This window comes from Canis lupus, chromosome X, assembly GCF_048164855.1.
Source record: "Canis lupus baileyi chromosome X, mCanLup2.hap1, whole genome shotgun sequence".
Lineage (NCBI taxonomy): Eukaryota > Metazoa > Chordata > Mammalia > Carnivora > Canidae > Canis > Canis lupus.
In genome coordinates, this window is record NC_132876.1 from 48277416 (window position 1) to 48293011 (window position 15596).

The 15596-nt window shown below is 45.5% G+C and overlaps 1 protein-coding gene across 9 annotated transcripts; it reads left to right on the forward strand.

The window, feature by feature from the left end:
- The first annotated feature begins 5676 nt into the window (after nucleotides 1-5676).
- Nucleotides 5677-15443, forward strand: LOC140627304 (nuclear RNA export factor 2-like). Of its 9 annotated transcripts, none has more exons than XM_072815451.1 (20): nucleotides 5677-5846; nucleotides 8488-8671; nucleotides 8904-9057; nucleotides 9538-9621; nucleotides 9735-9839; nucleotides 9956-10036; nucleotides 10157-10226; nucleotides 10374-10462; nucleotides 10589-10696; nucleotides 10855-10985; nucleotides 12642-12678; nucleotides 13011-13130; nucleotides 13212-13267; nucleotides 13407-13514; nucleotides 13635-13693; nucleotides 13808-13923; nucleotides 14016-14058; nucleotides 14634-14706; nucleotides 14797-14886; nucleotides 15239-15443. In XM_072815451.1, the coding sequence occupies exons 1-20, from the start codon at nucleotides 5834-5836 to the stop codon at nucleotides 15414-15416; spliced, it is 1899 nt and encodes a 632-aa protein (XP_072671552.1). In that variant the 5' UTR covers nucleotides 5677-5833; the 3' UTR covers nucleotides 15417-15443. The 9 variants fall into 9 exon arrangements, with proteins under 9 accessions (XP_072671552.1, XP_072671555.1, XP_072671554.1 ...); XM_072815454.1 differs by having other exon boundaries at nucleotides 13062-13130; XM_072815453.1 differs by having other exon boundaries at nucleotides 10589-10672; nucleotides 10876-10985.
- The last annotated feature ends 153 nt before the right edge of the window (nucleotides 15444-15596 follow it).

The window sequence follows — 15596 nt, forward strand, 5'->3', positions numbered from 1 at the left end:
AGTCCAGGATCGAGTCCCACATTGGGCTCCCTGTGAGCAGCCTGCTTCTCCCTCTGCCTGTGTCTCTGCCACTCTCAGTCTGGGTCTCTCATGAATAAATAAATAAATAAATAAATAAATAAATAAATAAATAAATAAATAAATAAATATTAAAAAATAATTTGCCTATAAAACATGTTCTAAACTTTCCAAATATAAGTGGAAAAAATTTCTAATAATTTACTTTTCTTTATGTGTGACCTTTTGGGGTGGATAGATAAAATGTTTTTAACTTCACCTTAATTTTCTAAATAAGTTTGTGATAGTAAAAAGCTTTTTCAGGGTCACACAGCTGGTTATAAATTCCCTTGGTGTCTATATCATGCCCATAATGTAAACAAACAACCCACCCACTTGGTGGTGAAGATGGTTGAGAAAAAATTCTGTCCCAGGCCTAGAAGCTTAGATATAGGGCTATGCAGAATTGTGGTGTGTGGGCCCCAGGAAAGGTGACCTTTAAGGAGAGAAAGAAATTATTAACACTTCCCATGGTAGCTCCTTTAAGCCAAACAAGTCTTCAGCTATCATTCACATTATTCAAAAATGTATATTTAGGTCTAAAGTTTTTTCCATTGTGTTCTGCAGCCTTCGTGGCTTTGAATGTAGAAATCCCTAGTAGTCCTGGTACTTGATACAACACTCTTTATTGCTCAACTTTTTTCTGCTATGCGTTGTTCATCAGGGATATTAGCTCGTAGTTCCCTTTTTTGGTGGAGTCTTTATCTGATTTTCGTATCAGGGTACTGTTGCCCTCACAGAACAAACTTGGAAGTTTTCCTTCATTTTCTGTTTTTTGGAATAGTCTGAGAAGAATAGGTATTAACTTTTCTTCAAATGTTTGGTAGAATTTGCCTATGAGGCCATCTGGCCCTGAATTTTGTCTGTTGGGAGATTTTTGATTACTGATTCCATTTATTTGTTGGTTATTGGTCTGCTCGAGTTTTCTATTTCTTCCTGTTTCAGTTTTAGTAGTTTATATGCTTCTAGGAATTTATCCATTTCTTCCAGATTGTCCAATTTGTTGGCACATAGTTTTTCATAATATCCTCTTATAATTGTTTCTATTTCTGTGGTGTTCATTGTTATTTCTCTTCTCTCATTTGTGATTTTATTTATTTGGGTATTTTTTGTTATTGATAAGTCTGTCTGGAAGATTATCAATGTTAATATATTTTCAAAGAACCAACTCCTGGTTTCATTGATCTGTTCTATTGTTTTGTTTTTTAGTTTCTATATTATTATTTTCTGCTCTAATATTTATTATTTGTTTCCTTCTGCTGGCTTTAGGCTTCATTTTTGGTTTCTCCAATCTGGTATCCTCTCCTCTTTGTACACCTTCATATATCTTTTACTGTATGTTTCAATACCTTGTTTTTCTTCAGGAATTTCTATATGATAAGGCATTCTTTTCATAGCATCTCTCAACTCCTGTTTCAAGGCCAACATGTTATCTTCAGAGTTTCCTGTTTTCAGTGGCACTGGTTTATAATCTGTATCGGGAAATAGTGTAGGTGGTTTCATTGCTACATCAGGTAACTTTTCACCTCTGCCAAATCTAACTACCTCAATATTAAAGGTATAAGCTGCACATCCATGTCCTTTATTCTTGGCCATCAGAATTAGTCATACCAGAAAAGTGGGCAAATTCTGCGAAGTCTCAAGGGCCGTGCGGCTGAAGTGGGGCGGGCAAAGAGCGGGTGCAGACAAAAGGTATGGGTGCTTGGATAAAGGTTCCACCTCTGGAGAAGTGTGCTCTACCCTCCACCAACTGGGAACCTTTTGGGGTGTGGTATACATATTCCACATCAGGAAAAGGTGGTGGTTAGACATAATCTCCAAGTTTTACATATAAGGAGCTGGAATCAGGAGAAATTGGGTAAAATGCCAAAAGTGATACAGCTTATTAATCAGTGAGAAGTACTCACACCTGCTTGTAATGATCAACAGCTCCCTATTGTGCTACATAATGAGTCAGTAGGAATAATGCTTCCCACCACTCCCCACCCCCAGCTCCTGGCAAAACCCCCAACCAGACACAAACATCTCTTTATGCAAGTAAAAAATAGATATGAAAGCATAACTATTATGCATTCAAACCAATCATTTATAAATACGACTGACATTATCACATGTTCTTTTAACCTGAATTATTTATGTTTATATTTGCACTTAAAAAACATAAACATTTGTTAATATCTTCTTCTGAGGAACCGTACTGTAATATACAGTTTTATATACCGACTTCTTTTCTTTTCAGGTTGTTATCATGTAGTGCGAGGAATATTCTATCTTGCTTTTTGTAACCTACCATTCAAGCCTGAACCATTTCTTGAACAATAATGGGTTTCTTTGTCCAAATTTTGGAAATGGGAATTTAAGCTCCCCATTTATTCCTTCCATATGCCTGTTTCAGTCTGTGATCTTTTAAGTTTGGTTCCCTTAATCGGTATATTAGGTTATTTCCCACCAGGGCTGCCTTGTTTAACCATCGCCACTGTATAAAATACGCGAGTAGCTAACACTGCAACCTGCCCCCACACGCCCATCTGTCTGCCTTCTTGTAACAGCAAATGCGATGAACACACATTCATCCCTTACTAAACCTCAGCTATTGTACTAAGGTTCCTGACCGAGTAATAACGAACTTATTTGTAGTGCTTATTAGATCACAGGCACTTCTCCAAGGGCTTTGCCTGTATTGCCAGATATTAGCTCAATTCTCACAATTTTTTCATGAGGTAGAAACGGTCACTATCCTCAACGTAAGGGAAACGATAAGGTGAGTCACCATGAAGTCAGAGTTACTTACCCTGGACCACAGAATTTAGGACCATGATTCAAACCCTGGTTGATCTGACCTCGAATCCTATGCCCTTAACCAATAATGTGTGACTCTGTGTTAGGGCTGAAATGAGCACTGGGACGGGACTCAGAGTCCAGTGGGCAATGTTGGATGTGGTGTCTGGGACCAACGTGACCCGAACTCCAGCCCTCTGTCCAAGAAACCCATTGTTGCACACTGTTCCCCATACTGTCTCTCCTTCCTAAGACTGTGTGAGAACTGTTTCTCTGGTGTCCAACTTGAAGATGAAGACACACAGGATATACGTGGAAAGAAAGGACGGTTTCCAGAGGGGTGCATATTGCCAGGATGCATCCAGGTCCTCGGAGGCTTTCTCCACTTCTGTTTCATTCTCTTCCCAGCGGTCACCTCATCTTTCTGGCCCATACGTCCATTCCTTGGCCTTTTTTGCTCCACATGTCAGGAAACCATGTCCCTTCTTTCCTATCTATCCTTGATTCTAGGATTCTAGGAACAATCATTTTTACTCTCCTTCTGTCAAATCAGCCACTCTCTGGTCCCATTGTCTTTCTGTGTCAAAGAGCCTGTAAAGAGGAGCAAAGTCTTGCCATTTGCAACAACATGGATGGAGCTAGAGAGTATATTGCTAAGCGAAAAAAGTCAACCAGAGAAAGGCAAATACCATATGATTTCACTTATATGTGGAATTTAGGGAATAAAAGAAATAAGCAAAGGAAAAATAATGAGAGGGAGAGAGAGAGCAAGACAGAGATGGGGGAGAGAGAGAGAGAGAGAGAGAGAGAGAGAGAGAGAGAGAGAGAGAGAAACAGACTCTTAACTATAGAGACCCATCTGATGATTACCACAGGGGAAGTGAGTGGGGTGGGGCGGGGCGTGAAATAGTGATGGGGAGTGCACTTGTCGTGATGAGCACTGGGTGATGTATGGAACTGTCGAACTACTATATATTGCACATCTGAAACTGATATAATGCTGTGTGTTAACTAACTGGAGTTAAAATGAAAACTTTTATAAAAGTATGAACTTCCAGTCATAAGAGAAATAAGTATTAGGGATGTGAGGTACAACATGATGATCATAGTTAATACTGCTTTATGGCATATTTGGGAGGTGTTCAGAGAGTAAATCCTAAGAGTTCTCATCACAAATAGAAAGCTTTTATGTCTTTTTCATTTATTTTATTTTTGCATCTATATGAGATGATGGATTTTAATTAAAGTAATCGTGGTAATCATTTATGTAAGTGGAATCATTGTACTGTATTCCTTAAACATACACAGGGCATGTCAATTATACCTCAATAAAAATGGGGTAAAAAAGGGAAAAAAGCACTGGCATATTCTTATAGGTATATATTTCAGCAGAAAATATTTTGTATCATAAGTTTTAAAAGTGCAATGTCTGGGTCAAAGCATAAGAATGACTTTTTAATGGTTAAGCATGCTGTAGGAAATTAGACTCTTCTGCACTGTTAATGGAGAAGTATACTATTAGTGTAAATATCCTTAGGAAATTCTCTCTTATAATTTAAAATATCTATGTGCTTTTTCTGGGAAGCTGTAGAGCACAGACTCAAATCTTGGGACTGCCCTAAATCTCAAGCTGTGCTCCCCTGGGTAATTTGGCCTCCACCATTAGGAAAACCTTGTATAGAGAATTCTCAAATTAATTCAAATATTAAAATGCCAAGATGTAAAATAAAATAAAATAAAATAAAATAAAAAGGGCATATTAAAAACAAGAAACAAAAATTGGCCATATATAATACATAATACATGAAAACAAAATGTACATGAGGGTCCAGTTTTGCGTGGCAATGCACTTTCCAACATGATTCAAAATACATGTATCTGTAACCTAATCATTCAAATGTAAAACAGATAATATTAACACATGCTCATGCACACACACACGTTCATGCACACGCTCTTACCTTCCCCTGAGACAAGGACGATACTGCTGTCACAAAGCTGAGCACCCGCAAACATGCATGTAGGTCCAGAACCTTCTTCCTACACATACCAGACACCCAGGAAGCTATATCTGCTGGATTTAAGGAAAGCCTCTTCTCATTTCCATCACCAGTTTGCAATAGCCTCCCTTCCTCAGATCAGAGAAGCAGTAGTTTTAGCATTAATCAAGAGGGGGGTAATTAGCTCTATTTCTAACTGGACACTAGTGAAACATGCTAAATTTGCAAAAGACAAATTCAACACATGCTAGTTTTACAAGCAGGTTATGAAACAGTTCGGCAGCCCAGTGTATTTTCTGGAATAAATAGATGTGGGTAGAAATGGTTGAGATGTATAGGTTCTCAAAAGTGGCTTTGTTGATCCCAAGTCTACATTGCCTACATTCATTGAAACAGATACGAATTAGGCCCCATTATATGCCAGGCACTGCCAGCTCAAAGTGACTCCTAATCTGCAAACGCCGTGATCCAAACAGGTTTCCCATCTAGTCCAAGACCGGTATCTCCACTTGGTCCAAGGCGCCTGGATCCGCCCAAGCAGGAGTGACTGGCTCCTGGTCATAAAACATCATCCCTGGTATGCTCAGAGAAATCTGTCCTTGAGATCTGAAAGTTCCCCATTAAAAGAGAACCAGCACACTAGCTGGAGGAACACATTAACAAATGTTGGTTGCCGCTGGGCAACTGTTGATTTACTTCTCACCCTGTTCTTTCCTTACCATAGCAGGGATGCCATTGCCATGTACTCAGCAGCATAGCAATGATGTAGGCAGAATTCCAAACGGACAGGACACAGGAAGTAGCCATGTGAACACGCATGATGTCATAAAGGATACTCATGACCATTTCTTTGTGGGAGGATTGATCAGTTAATACTGTGTGGTGGAGCCTGAAGGGCAACTCAGGCAGCCTGGGTGAGAGGCGCCAGCTGATTTCCGATACTCCTGTTGTTGCTTTCGATTTTGGCAGAACAACGGTGAGACAGGGATCGTGCTGAGATGCAAACCTTCAGTAAGTGAGATACGTGTGCGTGCACACACCTGTGCGCACGTGGTCTGTCTATTTAATCTCATGCCCACTCTCTTGTGAGATTCCCAAAATGAGCCTATGCTTGAGATGGCTCCTGTCTGAATCTCCTTGATGAGAGAGGCCTCTGGCCTTCTTTAGACACCCAGTGTAGCTGGTTGGTCTGGGGATTGCTGTAGCTGTTAGCTGGCTCAGTTTTAACACTTTCCCTTTGCCAGCGTTATCTCTGAAGTGATGTCAGTTCTCAAAAATGACTCTGGTGCCACTGTACACCTTATGTTGACTTCAGGCTGTTATTCCTCCTTTTAATATTTGAGTTTTTTCCTTTCATTGGTGGATTTTCATGAAGACCACGTGGTTTCCTGGCATTCTCCTCTAATAAGGTTCCTCTTTGTGGTGGTTATTGTTGTTTAGAATTATTATGAACTCATGGCCTTTTAACATGTTGATGGGCTTCAAACCATTGTTACATCATTTTGAGCAGAGGAGTGAAATGATTTGAGTTATGCTCTGCAGACAGACAGCAAAGGAGCAAGGATGAAAGCAAAGGGACCAGTTGGAAGGCAGTATATATAATCCAGGAGATAGACATTGGTGTCCTGGCCAGGGTGGTTGCTAATAATGGCAGTCGTGAGAAGTGGTTAGATTCTGGAGGTACTGGAGAGAGGGGGTGAGAGAATTTCCTGATCAGTTGGATGTGGAGTATGACAGAGAGAGCTCTCCAGGCCACTTTTAAGTTTTGAGGACTGAGCCATTGGCATTTCTGGGTCAAATGCTCTATCCATGTTTAATTCCACTTCCAGGGCCACACAGGGAAGGTCTCAAAGGTTGTGAGTAGCAGGATGGTCCTGACAGCAAGGCCACACAGTGAAAGCAATGACTCCTCAGAGGAGTTAATCTGAGGCCTGGTTGTCCTCACTACATCACGGAGCAATCAGCAGTGAACAGATTTTTACTCATAAGTGTACCCTGAGACAACATGGAGTAATTAAGGTACAAAATGTACAACACACAAACTGAGAGAGGCTTAAATATTAGAACCCAAAAGGAAACTGGTTTCTGCCAGTCTAGTTACCTTAATACTCCCCCCACTGCCGGCCCAAACCACTAGTATTATTTTCTGCTGGTACACTGTTTCAGTTGAATGTGGTAAAAATAAAATACCCTCAGTGAATCCACTGTGGGAGAGAGAATTGGGACTCCTATTTCAGTAGATGCCAGGAAACTTCCAAATCTTTCCACGTGGTGGATTATATAGGTTGGCAGGGAGTATTTGAGGGGGGATGGTGAACATCAATGAAACCCGTAGGAGTGAATATCAGGCAAAATATCACCAAGACACTGTCTAAGTATACCTGTGGCTACAATATCCAAGAAAGCAGATGTCAGAGCAAAGAAAATTGATAAGAGACGGAAAGAGGCATTACATAATGATCAAAGGATCAATCTACTGGGGAGTCATAATTAATGATCCTAAATGTGTATGCACCAAACAACAGAGCATCAAAGTACATGAAGCAAAAACTGATAGAGCTGAAAGGAGAAATAACCACGTCCATAATTACAGTTGGGGCCATCAACACCACCCTCCTTGGCAAGGGATAAAATTGCTGGAGACAAAACCAGCAAGGATATAGGAGATCTGAATAACACAATAAACCAACTGGATCTACATGATGTAAATAGAGCACTCCACCCAACGACAGCAGAATACATCCCCCCCCCCCCCCGCGATAGCTATGTAATATTCATCAAGCCAGATCACCTCCTGGACCATTGAACAAACCGCAGCCAATTTTAAAGTAATTGAAATCACAATATGGACCCAAATTAGAAACCAGCAATAGAGAGAAAAAAGAAGAATCCCTACACACTTGGAAATGGTAGTTGACATTTCATCCCAGTTTGTCATTCAGACCCTTGTTACAGAGGAGCTGAGGTTAGGAAGCGTGGTCTCCTCAGCTGAAAGGCATTTCAGGCTGGGCAAAAAAGAAAGCTCCCTCTGGATATTTCAAACTGAGTATTGTTGACAGCAAGGCTGGGGGGAGGGGGGCCAACTTAGGAAGCTGTTACTTCAGTCCCACCTGACGTTAAAGCTTGTACTACACCAGCAAAGGAAGTACAGCCTGCTGATCATTGGTGGGATCAGTTTGGTGGCTGATTGTATTTGGAAAGCATGAGAGAGATTGCCTCCCTGGGATTGGTGTGGTTTTTAGACAGGTCTGAGAGAAGGTACAATTCAGATGCCTTCCTGGTGTATGGCTGGTTTCCAATCTAACCCATGGATGATGCATAGATAGATGATAGATAGATAGATGATAGATAGATAGATAGATAGATAGATAGATAGATAGATGATATTGATATATCAATCCTGCTTCATTCTTTAAAAGGTTCAATACAGTTTCCTCCCTATCCTCCAAGATTCTTTCCCTGATAGTGCCATCTGTCAAACAAGGCTCTCCTATCCGGACAAGCAGAGGAGTTTCCTTTTTGGGTTTAGAGGATTGGACCCTTAGGGCAGGTTGACACTTTGCTCACCTAAATGGTGTTAGCCTAGAACGTGGTACATGGTGAATAGACCACTGATGTATTTTCAATCTTGTATTTTTGTTCCCCTTTTGAGAAAACAATGATGATGGTAGTTCATCTCAAGGAAGAAAGAAGGTTTGGAGTTCTTTCCGAGGTAATTTTGGCAAGAGGGACCCTCATTATGAACATGGTGGATATGAGCCGCAACCTTCACACCTCCAGGAGGATGATGAAACTGTGTCAATGGGGAATGTCCAGGAGGACCCCCAAGTAAGACAGTAAGTGAACAGGCAGCCTGGTTTGCATGTAGCAGCCCCTGGGACTCTGCGACTCTTTCACTCTCCCTGGTCTTCGTTGTCTTCTCTCACTGGAAAACTGAAGAATGCTAGAAGTGGGATAATGGTTAAGCAATCTTAATTGTAGTCCTGGTGACAGAGAGATGATGGTGTATAGAAGAAGCCTTTCTTAGCATTAATGGCCACTCTCCTCCTCTCCACTTCCCATCCACAGCACTCCCTATAGCACCCGATGCAACAAGAGGAGAGTGAAACGGCATAATGAAGGCCATATCCATATTACTGTGTGGAAAGGTAGAAAAACTCTGAAGAAAGAAGTGGGGGAGAACACACAAGATGGAACCTCAGGGAGCTGGTTCAAGATCACTGTGAGTGTCTTGGCAAGGTCTGCATATTAGATAGACCATCCTGGAATCTTATTAAAAAGGAAGACCACAGGACGCCTGGGTGGCTCAGCGGTTGAGCGTCTGCCTTTGGCCCAGGGCGTGATCCTGGAGTCCTGGGATCGAGTCCCACGTCGGGCTCCCTGCATGGAGCCTGCTTCTCTCTCTGCCTATATCTCTGCCTCTCTCTTTGTGTCTCTTATGAATAAATAAATAAAATTTAAAAAAAGGAAGACCACATTAAAGAACCTTATGGCAATTATTTGGAGGAGAGCTTTCCAACGGAGAGAAAGCAGGCTGAGGAAATCCATATTTGGCACAAAAATGAGAAATAATGCCATGGTCTCTTCTTTAGAGGCCCTCTATGGCTCAGTAGAAGGTCGGACAAGAATGCTGCTGGGTCTGTTTTCCAGCTTTAATTCCATGTTGTCTCTCCTCACTCCCATCCCTTCTTTTCACCTTTAGATTCCCTATGGGAGAAAGTACGACAAGGCATGGCTAATGAATTCAATCCAGAGTCACTGCAGTGTCCCCTTCATTCCAGTGGATGTAAGAGAGGATGGTGAAGCCCGATGAGTGGGCACAGGGAGGTGGGGGTGGGGGAGCTCACTGAGCAGGAAGACTCTATCCTCCAAAATTATGGTTGCCTTCCCCTCCTGCAGTTTCACTATGTGAAAAACCAAGCTCGATTCTTTGTCCAGGATGTTGGCACTGCCTCTGCATTGAAGGATATCAGCTACAGGATTTGTGACGATGAGAACCGAAAGGTATGGGTTGAGGGCATTACCTCTACCTAGTCCTGTGGCAGAAGGACAGGGCAGGGGCTGGTCTTCTTCTTTGGAATGAAAGTTCTTGGTGCTTACGCCACCTCTCCTTCCTGCAGATATCTATCTTTGTCAATCCCTCTACCGTACCCTACTCTGTGAGGTACAAGTTGGAGCCAGAAGAAATGGAGCAGCTAAAGGTAATGCAGACTCAAGGCCCATTGTGTGTGCACACTCAGACGCACCTCTTCTTCCTCCAGCCCCCAATTTCCCTATCCCCGCCAGAGTCTTCCAGTGGCTCTCTCCAACTCTCTCTGCAGCTGACCATGAACAAACGCTATGATGTCTCCCAGCAAGCTCTTGATCTCCAGAGTCTCCGTTTTGACCCAGGTATACTTGATGTCAGTAATTCTAGGGCAGGTGAGGGCACAGGGATCTGCCTGGGAGGGAGACTGAGGGATGGTGATGTGGGCAGGGGTTGGGGCTGGCCATGGGCCTCTCTCAGCCTTCTGATTGCCTCCTCTCGGCTTCCTGAAGACTTGGTGGGCCATGATATAGATATAATCCTGAACCGAAGAAACTGCATGGCTGCCACCCTGCAGATCATTGAAGAGAATTTCCCTGAGGTGAGGCATAGGGCTGAGGCCCAGTGCTGTTATTAATGGTAAGGGATGGAACTCATGGGGTGGAGAACAGATTTGTCTCTGAGGCCTTAGACAGTAACTGTCTCTCTAACTCTTCTTCACCAATAGCTGTTGTCCTTGAACTTGAGCAACAACAAACTGTATGGGCTGGATGGCCTGTCTGACATTATAGAGATGGCCCCCACAATCAAGGTCTTGAACCTCTCCAAAAATGAGGTGGGAAGAGGGAGCCAGGTCAAAGTTGGGTTTGATAGTGGGTGGTAGTGCTCATCAGAGTGATGACAGGAGGCAGGAGAAGGTACCTGTGTGGAAAGGCGGGGACTGGGGGCGCAGGGGGCCCCGTGTGTCTCTCTTTCTCTGGGACTCCTTTCCAGTTTCCTCCCCATATTTCTCAGCTGAACTTGGTGTGGGAGTTAAGCAAGATGAAAGGGCTGAAGCTTGAAGAGCTTTGGCTAGAAGGGAACCCCTTGTGTGACACCTTTCCAGACCAGCCCACCTACATAAGGTCAGTGTGAACCCCTGTTGCCCTTCCTGGGGACCTTTGGGCTCTGGGAGCCTGAGCTGTTCCTGAGAATGTACATATTCAGGAATGTGCAACCCTGGTCCTCTGGAAGGACCATAGGCCCCACCTTCTCTCTCTATGCCCCTCACGTGTAAGGAGTTTCCTTCCTCTGACCTGCTCACCTGTTCTCCTGGTGTGGGGTCTGTTTCCACCTCCCTGCATTCAGTGTTCTTTAGCATGCCCTCCAAGAGTGTGCTCCAGGAAGCAGGGCTCCTCCTCCTCTCCAGGACCAGGAGTGACCAGCCTCGAGCCAGATGCTGGTGTCCTGGACTGAGAAGGGTCCTCCAGCCCAGAGCCTCAGGCTGAGACAGGCCTTCCTACTCCCTGCTGAGATGGGGCTTCCCTCCCTTGTTCTGAGAGGGGACCTCCTTCCTTTGCTCATGAAGGGTTTCCCCTCTAATCTCAGGCTGCCATGGTGGCTTTCCTGCCCCATGCTGAGGGCCGAGGCTATGAATGGCTGCCATCATGACATCCATTTCTCTGACCCAATGCCAGGAGTGGGGTCCTCCTTGGGAGATACCAGTGTTCCCTGAGTCAAGGAACCAGAAGTGGATGACTGCCAGTGAGCAGAGGGCTTCCTGAGGCAGGAATGGAAGGCAGAGAGGGCAGAGGTGCTTGAGGAGATGGGAGGACAGGCCTCTCAGAGGCACTTCCCACTCCCCTCCCTCCACACATTGCATCAACCTAACTGGTCCTTCAGAGAAGCCCTGGGTATCCCAGCACAGGTATAATACCTCAGGCTAGGAACCGACCGAGACAGGCACAGGTGCACAGGGGCCATCAGGAGGGAAGGCAGTGGTCATAAGGGGGGGCCATAGACCCTCAGCCCTATGCCGACCTGGAGCTTGACCCTCTACTCTTTCTGGGGCAGGTCTCCTGCCCCCCGTGGTTGCCTTGTTCCCCATGTCCAGCTCAGACTGAGCTCACACAGGTGGCAAAGTTTCAACCAGCATACACTGGGCCCCCAGCCCAACACCTGCATGTTTTCCATTCCTATCTGGGTGCCAGGGCCAGCCAGGGCAGGTGAAGGAAAAGGCTGCAGCCATGGGGCCTTTTCCTCCTTCTCTCTTCCATCCTGACCCCTACCACCCTGGTAGAGTTTCTTTCCCTTCCCTTTGCTTTGCTTTCTCTTCCTCCTTTGTCTCTGGTTCCCCTATGTCTCTCCCACCTCTCCCCTCCTACCTTCACTCCCTCTTCTGTCTTCATCCCCTTCCCTCTTCCTCCCTGCCTCCTGGGTCTTGCCTCACTCACCTCCTTGCCCCAGCATCCAGGGCCATCCCTGGGGGTGGATGTCATGGTCCTGCAGAATGCTGGACCCCTAGTGAGGTAGCAGAGCCCTGGGCTCCCAGTCCATTCCCTCTTCTCTCTGGGAGCCTTCACTGGGGACTTGGAGGAAGGAAGGGAGGCAGGGAAGGGAAGGCAACCCTGGAGCCTGGGCTCCATATGTTGCTTCTTATGGCACTGAAGAAAGGATTCAAGGCAGTCTAGGTGGGAGCTACACAGTGGAAAAGAGAGGGAGGGGAGGGAGGGAAAGGGAAGGAGGGAGGCTTCACAACTCTGATCTATCAGTCACTTCTTTCTATTTTGGGTTTTGGACAGTGCCATCAGGGATTGTTTTCCCAAGCTGTTACGCCTGGTAAGTGCCTACATTCATTATTGTCTCTTACTAACATTGATTACCTCCACACCTGCCCTCTAGCCTTTTGGGTCTTGCCTAGATTACATGTTTGTGTCAGATCCTTATCCATTTTAGGGGACCAGGACTCCTGAAAAACACATCAATATGCTCTCTGGAAAAGTTTCCAAACACACACGCACACACACACACACAAGTTGCATATAGTAGTAAAGACTTCCAGGACCTCATGATGAAAACACCCACTGTAATCTTGTCCATGTAATTTCCAGTGCTTTTTCATACCTGACCTCTGACTCTCACCCTCTTTTGGGATTGTCTTTTCCTTTAAGCATCCAGGACCACCTCTGTGGTCTCCACTACTGACTTCTTCCCTTCTCCAGGATGGCCAGGAGTTACCACCACCAGTTATCATTGATGCTGACACACCCTGCTTGATAAAGCCCTGCAAGGTGAGGGAAAATGATCAATGTTTGGAGTATTACAAGGGAGGCTTTATCAGCCACATAGTCTCAAGTGTCTTTTGATTCCAGGAAAGTTACAAAGGATCTGAGACACTGAAGAGTCTAGTCTTGCAATTCCTGCAGCAGTAAGTACCCCTGGGAATCTGAGGAAGGGGAGGGCCAGTATGGGTGAGGCCACCCAAGCTCAGGACTGCTGACTGGGTCTTGAAATCTCATTTGGGGTCCAGACCACAGAGATAGACTATCCTCTTTACTCCCCCACAGGTACTACTTGATCTACGACTCTGGAGACCGTCAGGGTCTCCTCGGTGCCTACCATGATGAGGCCTGCTTCTCCCTGGCCATTTCTTTCAACCCTGAGGACCCAGCCCCGTGAGTACCAAAGCTCAGACTCTGCCCTTGGGCCCTGTGTCTCCTGGGGAGCCACAGGGAAGCCCTTAGAAACATTCATACTGGCCAGACCACCACCTTCTGTTCCTCTTTCTCTGCTAGAAGCAGCTTGTGTGAGTACTCCAAGGAAAGCAGGAATATGAAGAAGCTCAAGGACCTCTGTGCGTGTGTGATGGGGAAGACTGGGCAGGGAAAGGGGGTGTGAAGGGATAATTATAGGGCCCAGGGTGTGGCCACCCCGACCCTCGCTTGCTTTTCCACACCCCTCCCCATAGCCCAGTGTGTTCAGCTGCTGAAGCATACAAACTGTGACATCGTGTGCTCCCTCTGTGTGCTGCCCAAAACGCAGCACGACCTCAGCTCCCTCGTGGTGGACATGTGGTTCCAGACGGTGAGCACCCACTCCCTCCCAAGGGCAGCCCCAGAAAGCCACAGGTGGATGGGAAGTTTAAGTGACTTAGCAGCTGTGCTCTTCCCTTTCAGGAGAAGATGCTCTGCTTCTCTGTCAATGGGGTGTTCAAGGAAGGTCAGTGTGCATGGAACCCCTCCCCAGATGCCCCACTGCTCCATCGCCACTGGCTGGGCTCCCTCTCAGAACTCTCCAAGTTTCCCTGATCCCTTTCCTTCTCTTCCTATTCCCTCTGTGTTCTCCTGCCTCCACTCTGCCCCCAAACCATCCTGGTCTGACCTGGGTCTATGCCTGTCTGTCCCACACAGCTTGGACATTAGGGACACAGTCTGTGCAGTTTCATGCCTGCCATTCCAGATCCTTACTCTGAGAACTACTTGGGGTGATTACTTAACCTCTAAGCTTCTTCATTTACAAAATGGAGCTAATAATGTCCCCCTCTTGGGCAGCTGTGAAAAATGAATTGAACAAACTTGTGAAGTGGTTGTCACAGCACCTGTCACATAGTAGAGGCCCTGTCACTTGGGAGCAGATTGTTCCCACTGTTGCCATCCCCATACCAGACACCCTGACTCCCAGTGAACAATTGTCCCCTTCAGCATGAGTATCAATTCAGACTCTGAGTGGGGAACACGGCGTGGGAATGTGAAGCATGTGCAACTCTCAGGGGGTATTGTTGTTTGTTGTTGAAGTGGAAGGAAAGTTTCAGGGTTCTGTTCGTGCCTTCACCCGGACCTTCATCGTTACCCCTGCCAGCAATTCCAGGTGAGCGCTATGTTGTAGGTGGAAATGCTCATCCCAGCCTGGGCTCAGGGTTGTGGGAGCATGGTGGAGTAGACATCTTGTTTTTTTCAGTATTGTGGAAAGCCAACAGGTAGATCCAAGGAGCAGTCTAGTCTGGTGGTTAGAGGACTGGGTTCTCTTCTTGACCATAGCACTCACTAGGTATGTGCCATCTTGGTTAAGTCACATGACCTCTCTGTGACTCATTGTCTTCCTTGGAAAATGGGGATTAGACTGTCCATTCCTTTGGGCTATTGTAAGGGATAAATGTGAATGTAGAATCTTCCCTGGTTTGCAGGTTGAGTACACACCTAGTGAGGCTGGTAGACAGTCCCTGCAAAGGTGGGCTCTGTGGGAGGGCTGGAGGTACCAGCCAAGGAATCGATGTGTGGGGGCAGGCACAGTAGGCATATGGAAGGAACCTAGTTGCTGAGTGGCAGTGGGAGCAGCATCATTGTTGGAGATGTGGGATTGTACATTCGTCCACTTGTCTGAGGGCCCATTTTCCCTCCAGTCTATGCATTGTGAATGATGAGCTGTTCGTGAGAGATGCCACCCCTGGTGAGACTCAGAGTGCATTCTCCAACCAAGAGACCTTCAGCTCCATGCCTACCCTCTCCCAGGAGCAGCAGGAAATGGTCCATGCTTTCTCCACTCAGTCTGGGATGAAACTTGAGTGGTCTCAGAAGTAAGTGGTGGATGTGCATGGGAAGAAGGATGAGTTACTACAGTGACTTGGGTGGAAGCTGGGGGTTGAATCAAAGAAACTCACAGGAAATTTGGAAAAATAACATTTTGGACAGTTTGCTTCTGAAAGGAAAGGAAAGGAAAGGAAAGGAAAGGAAAGGAAAGGAAAGGAAAGGAAAGGAAAG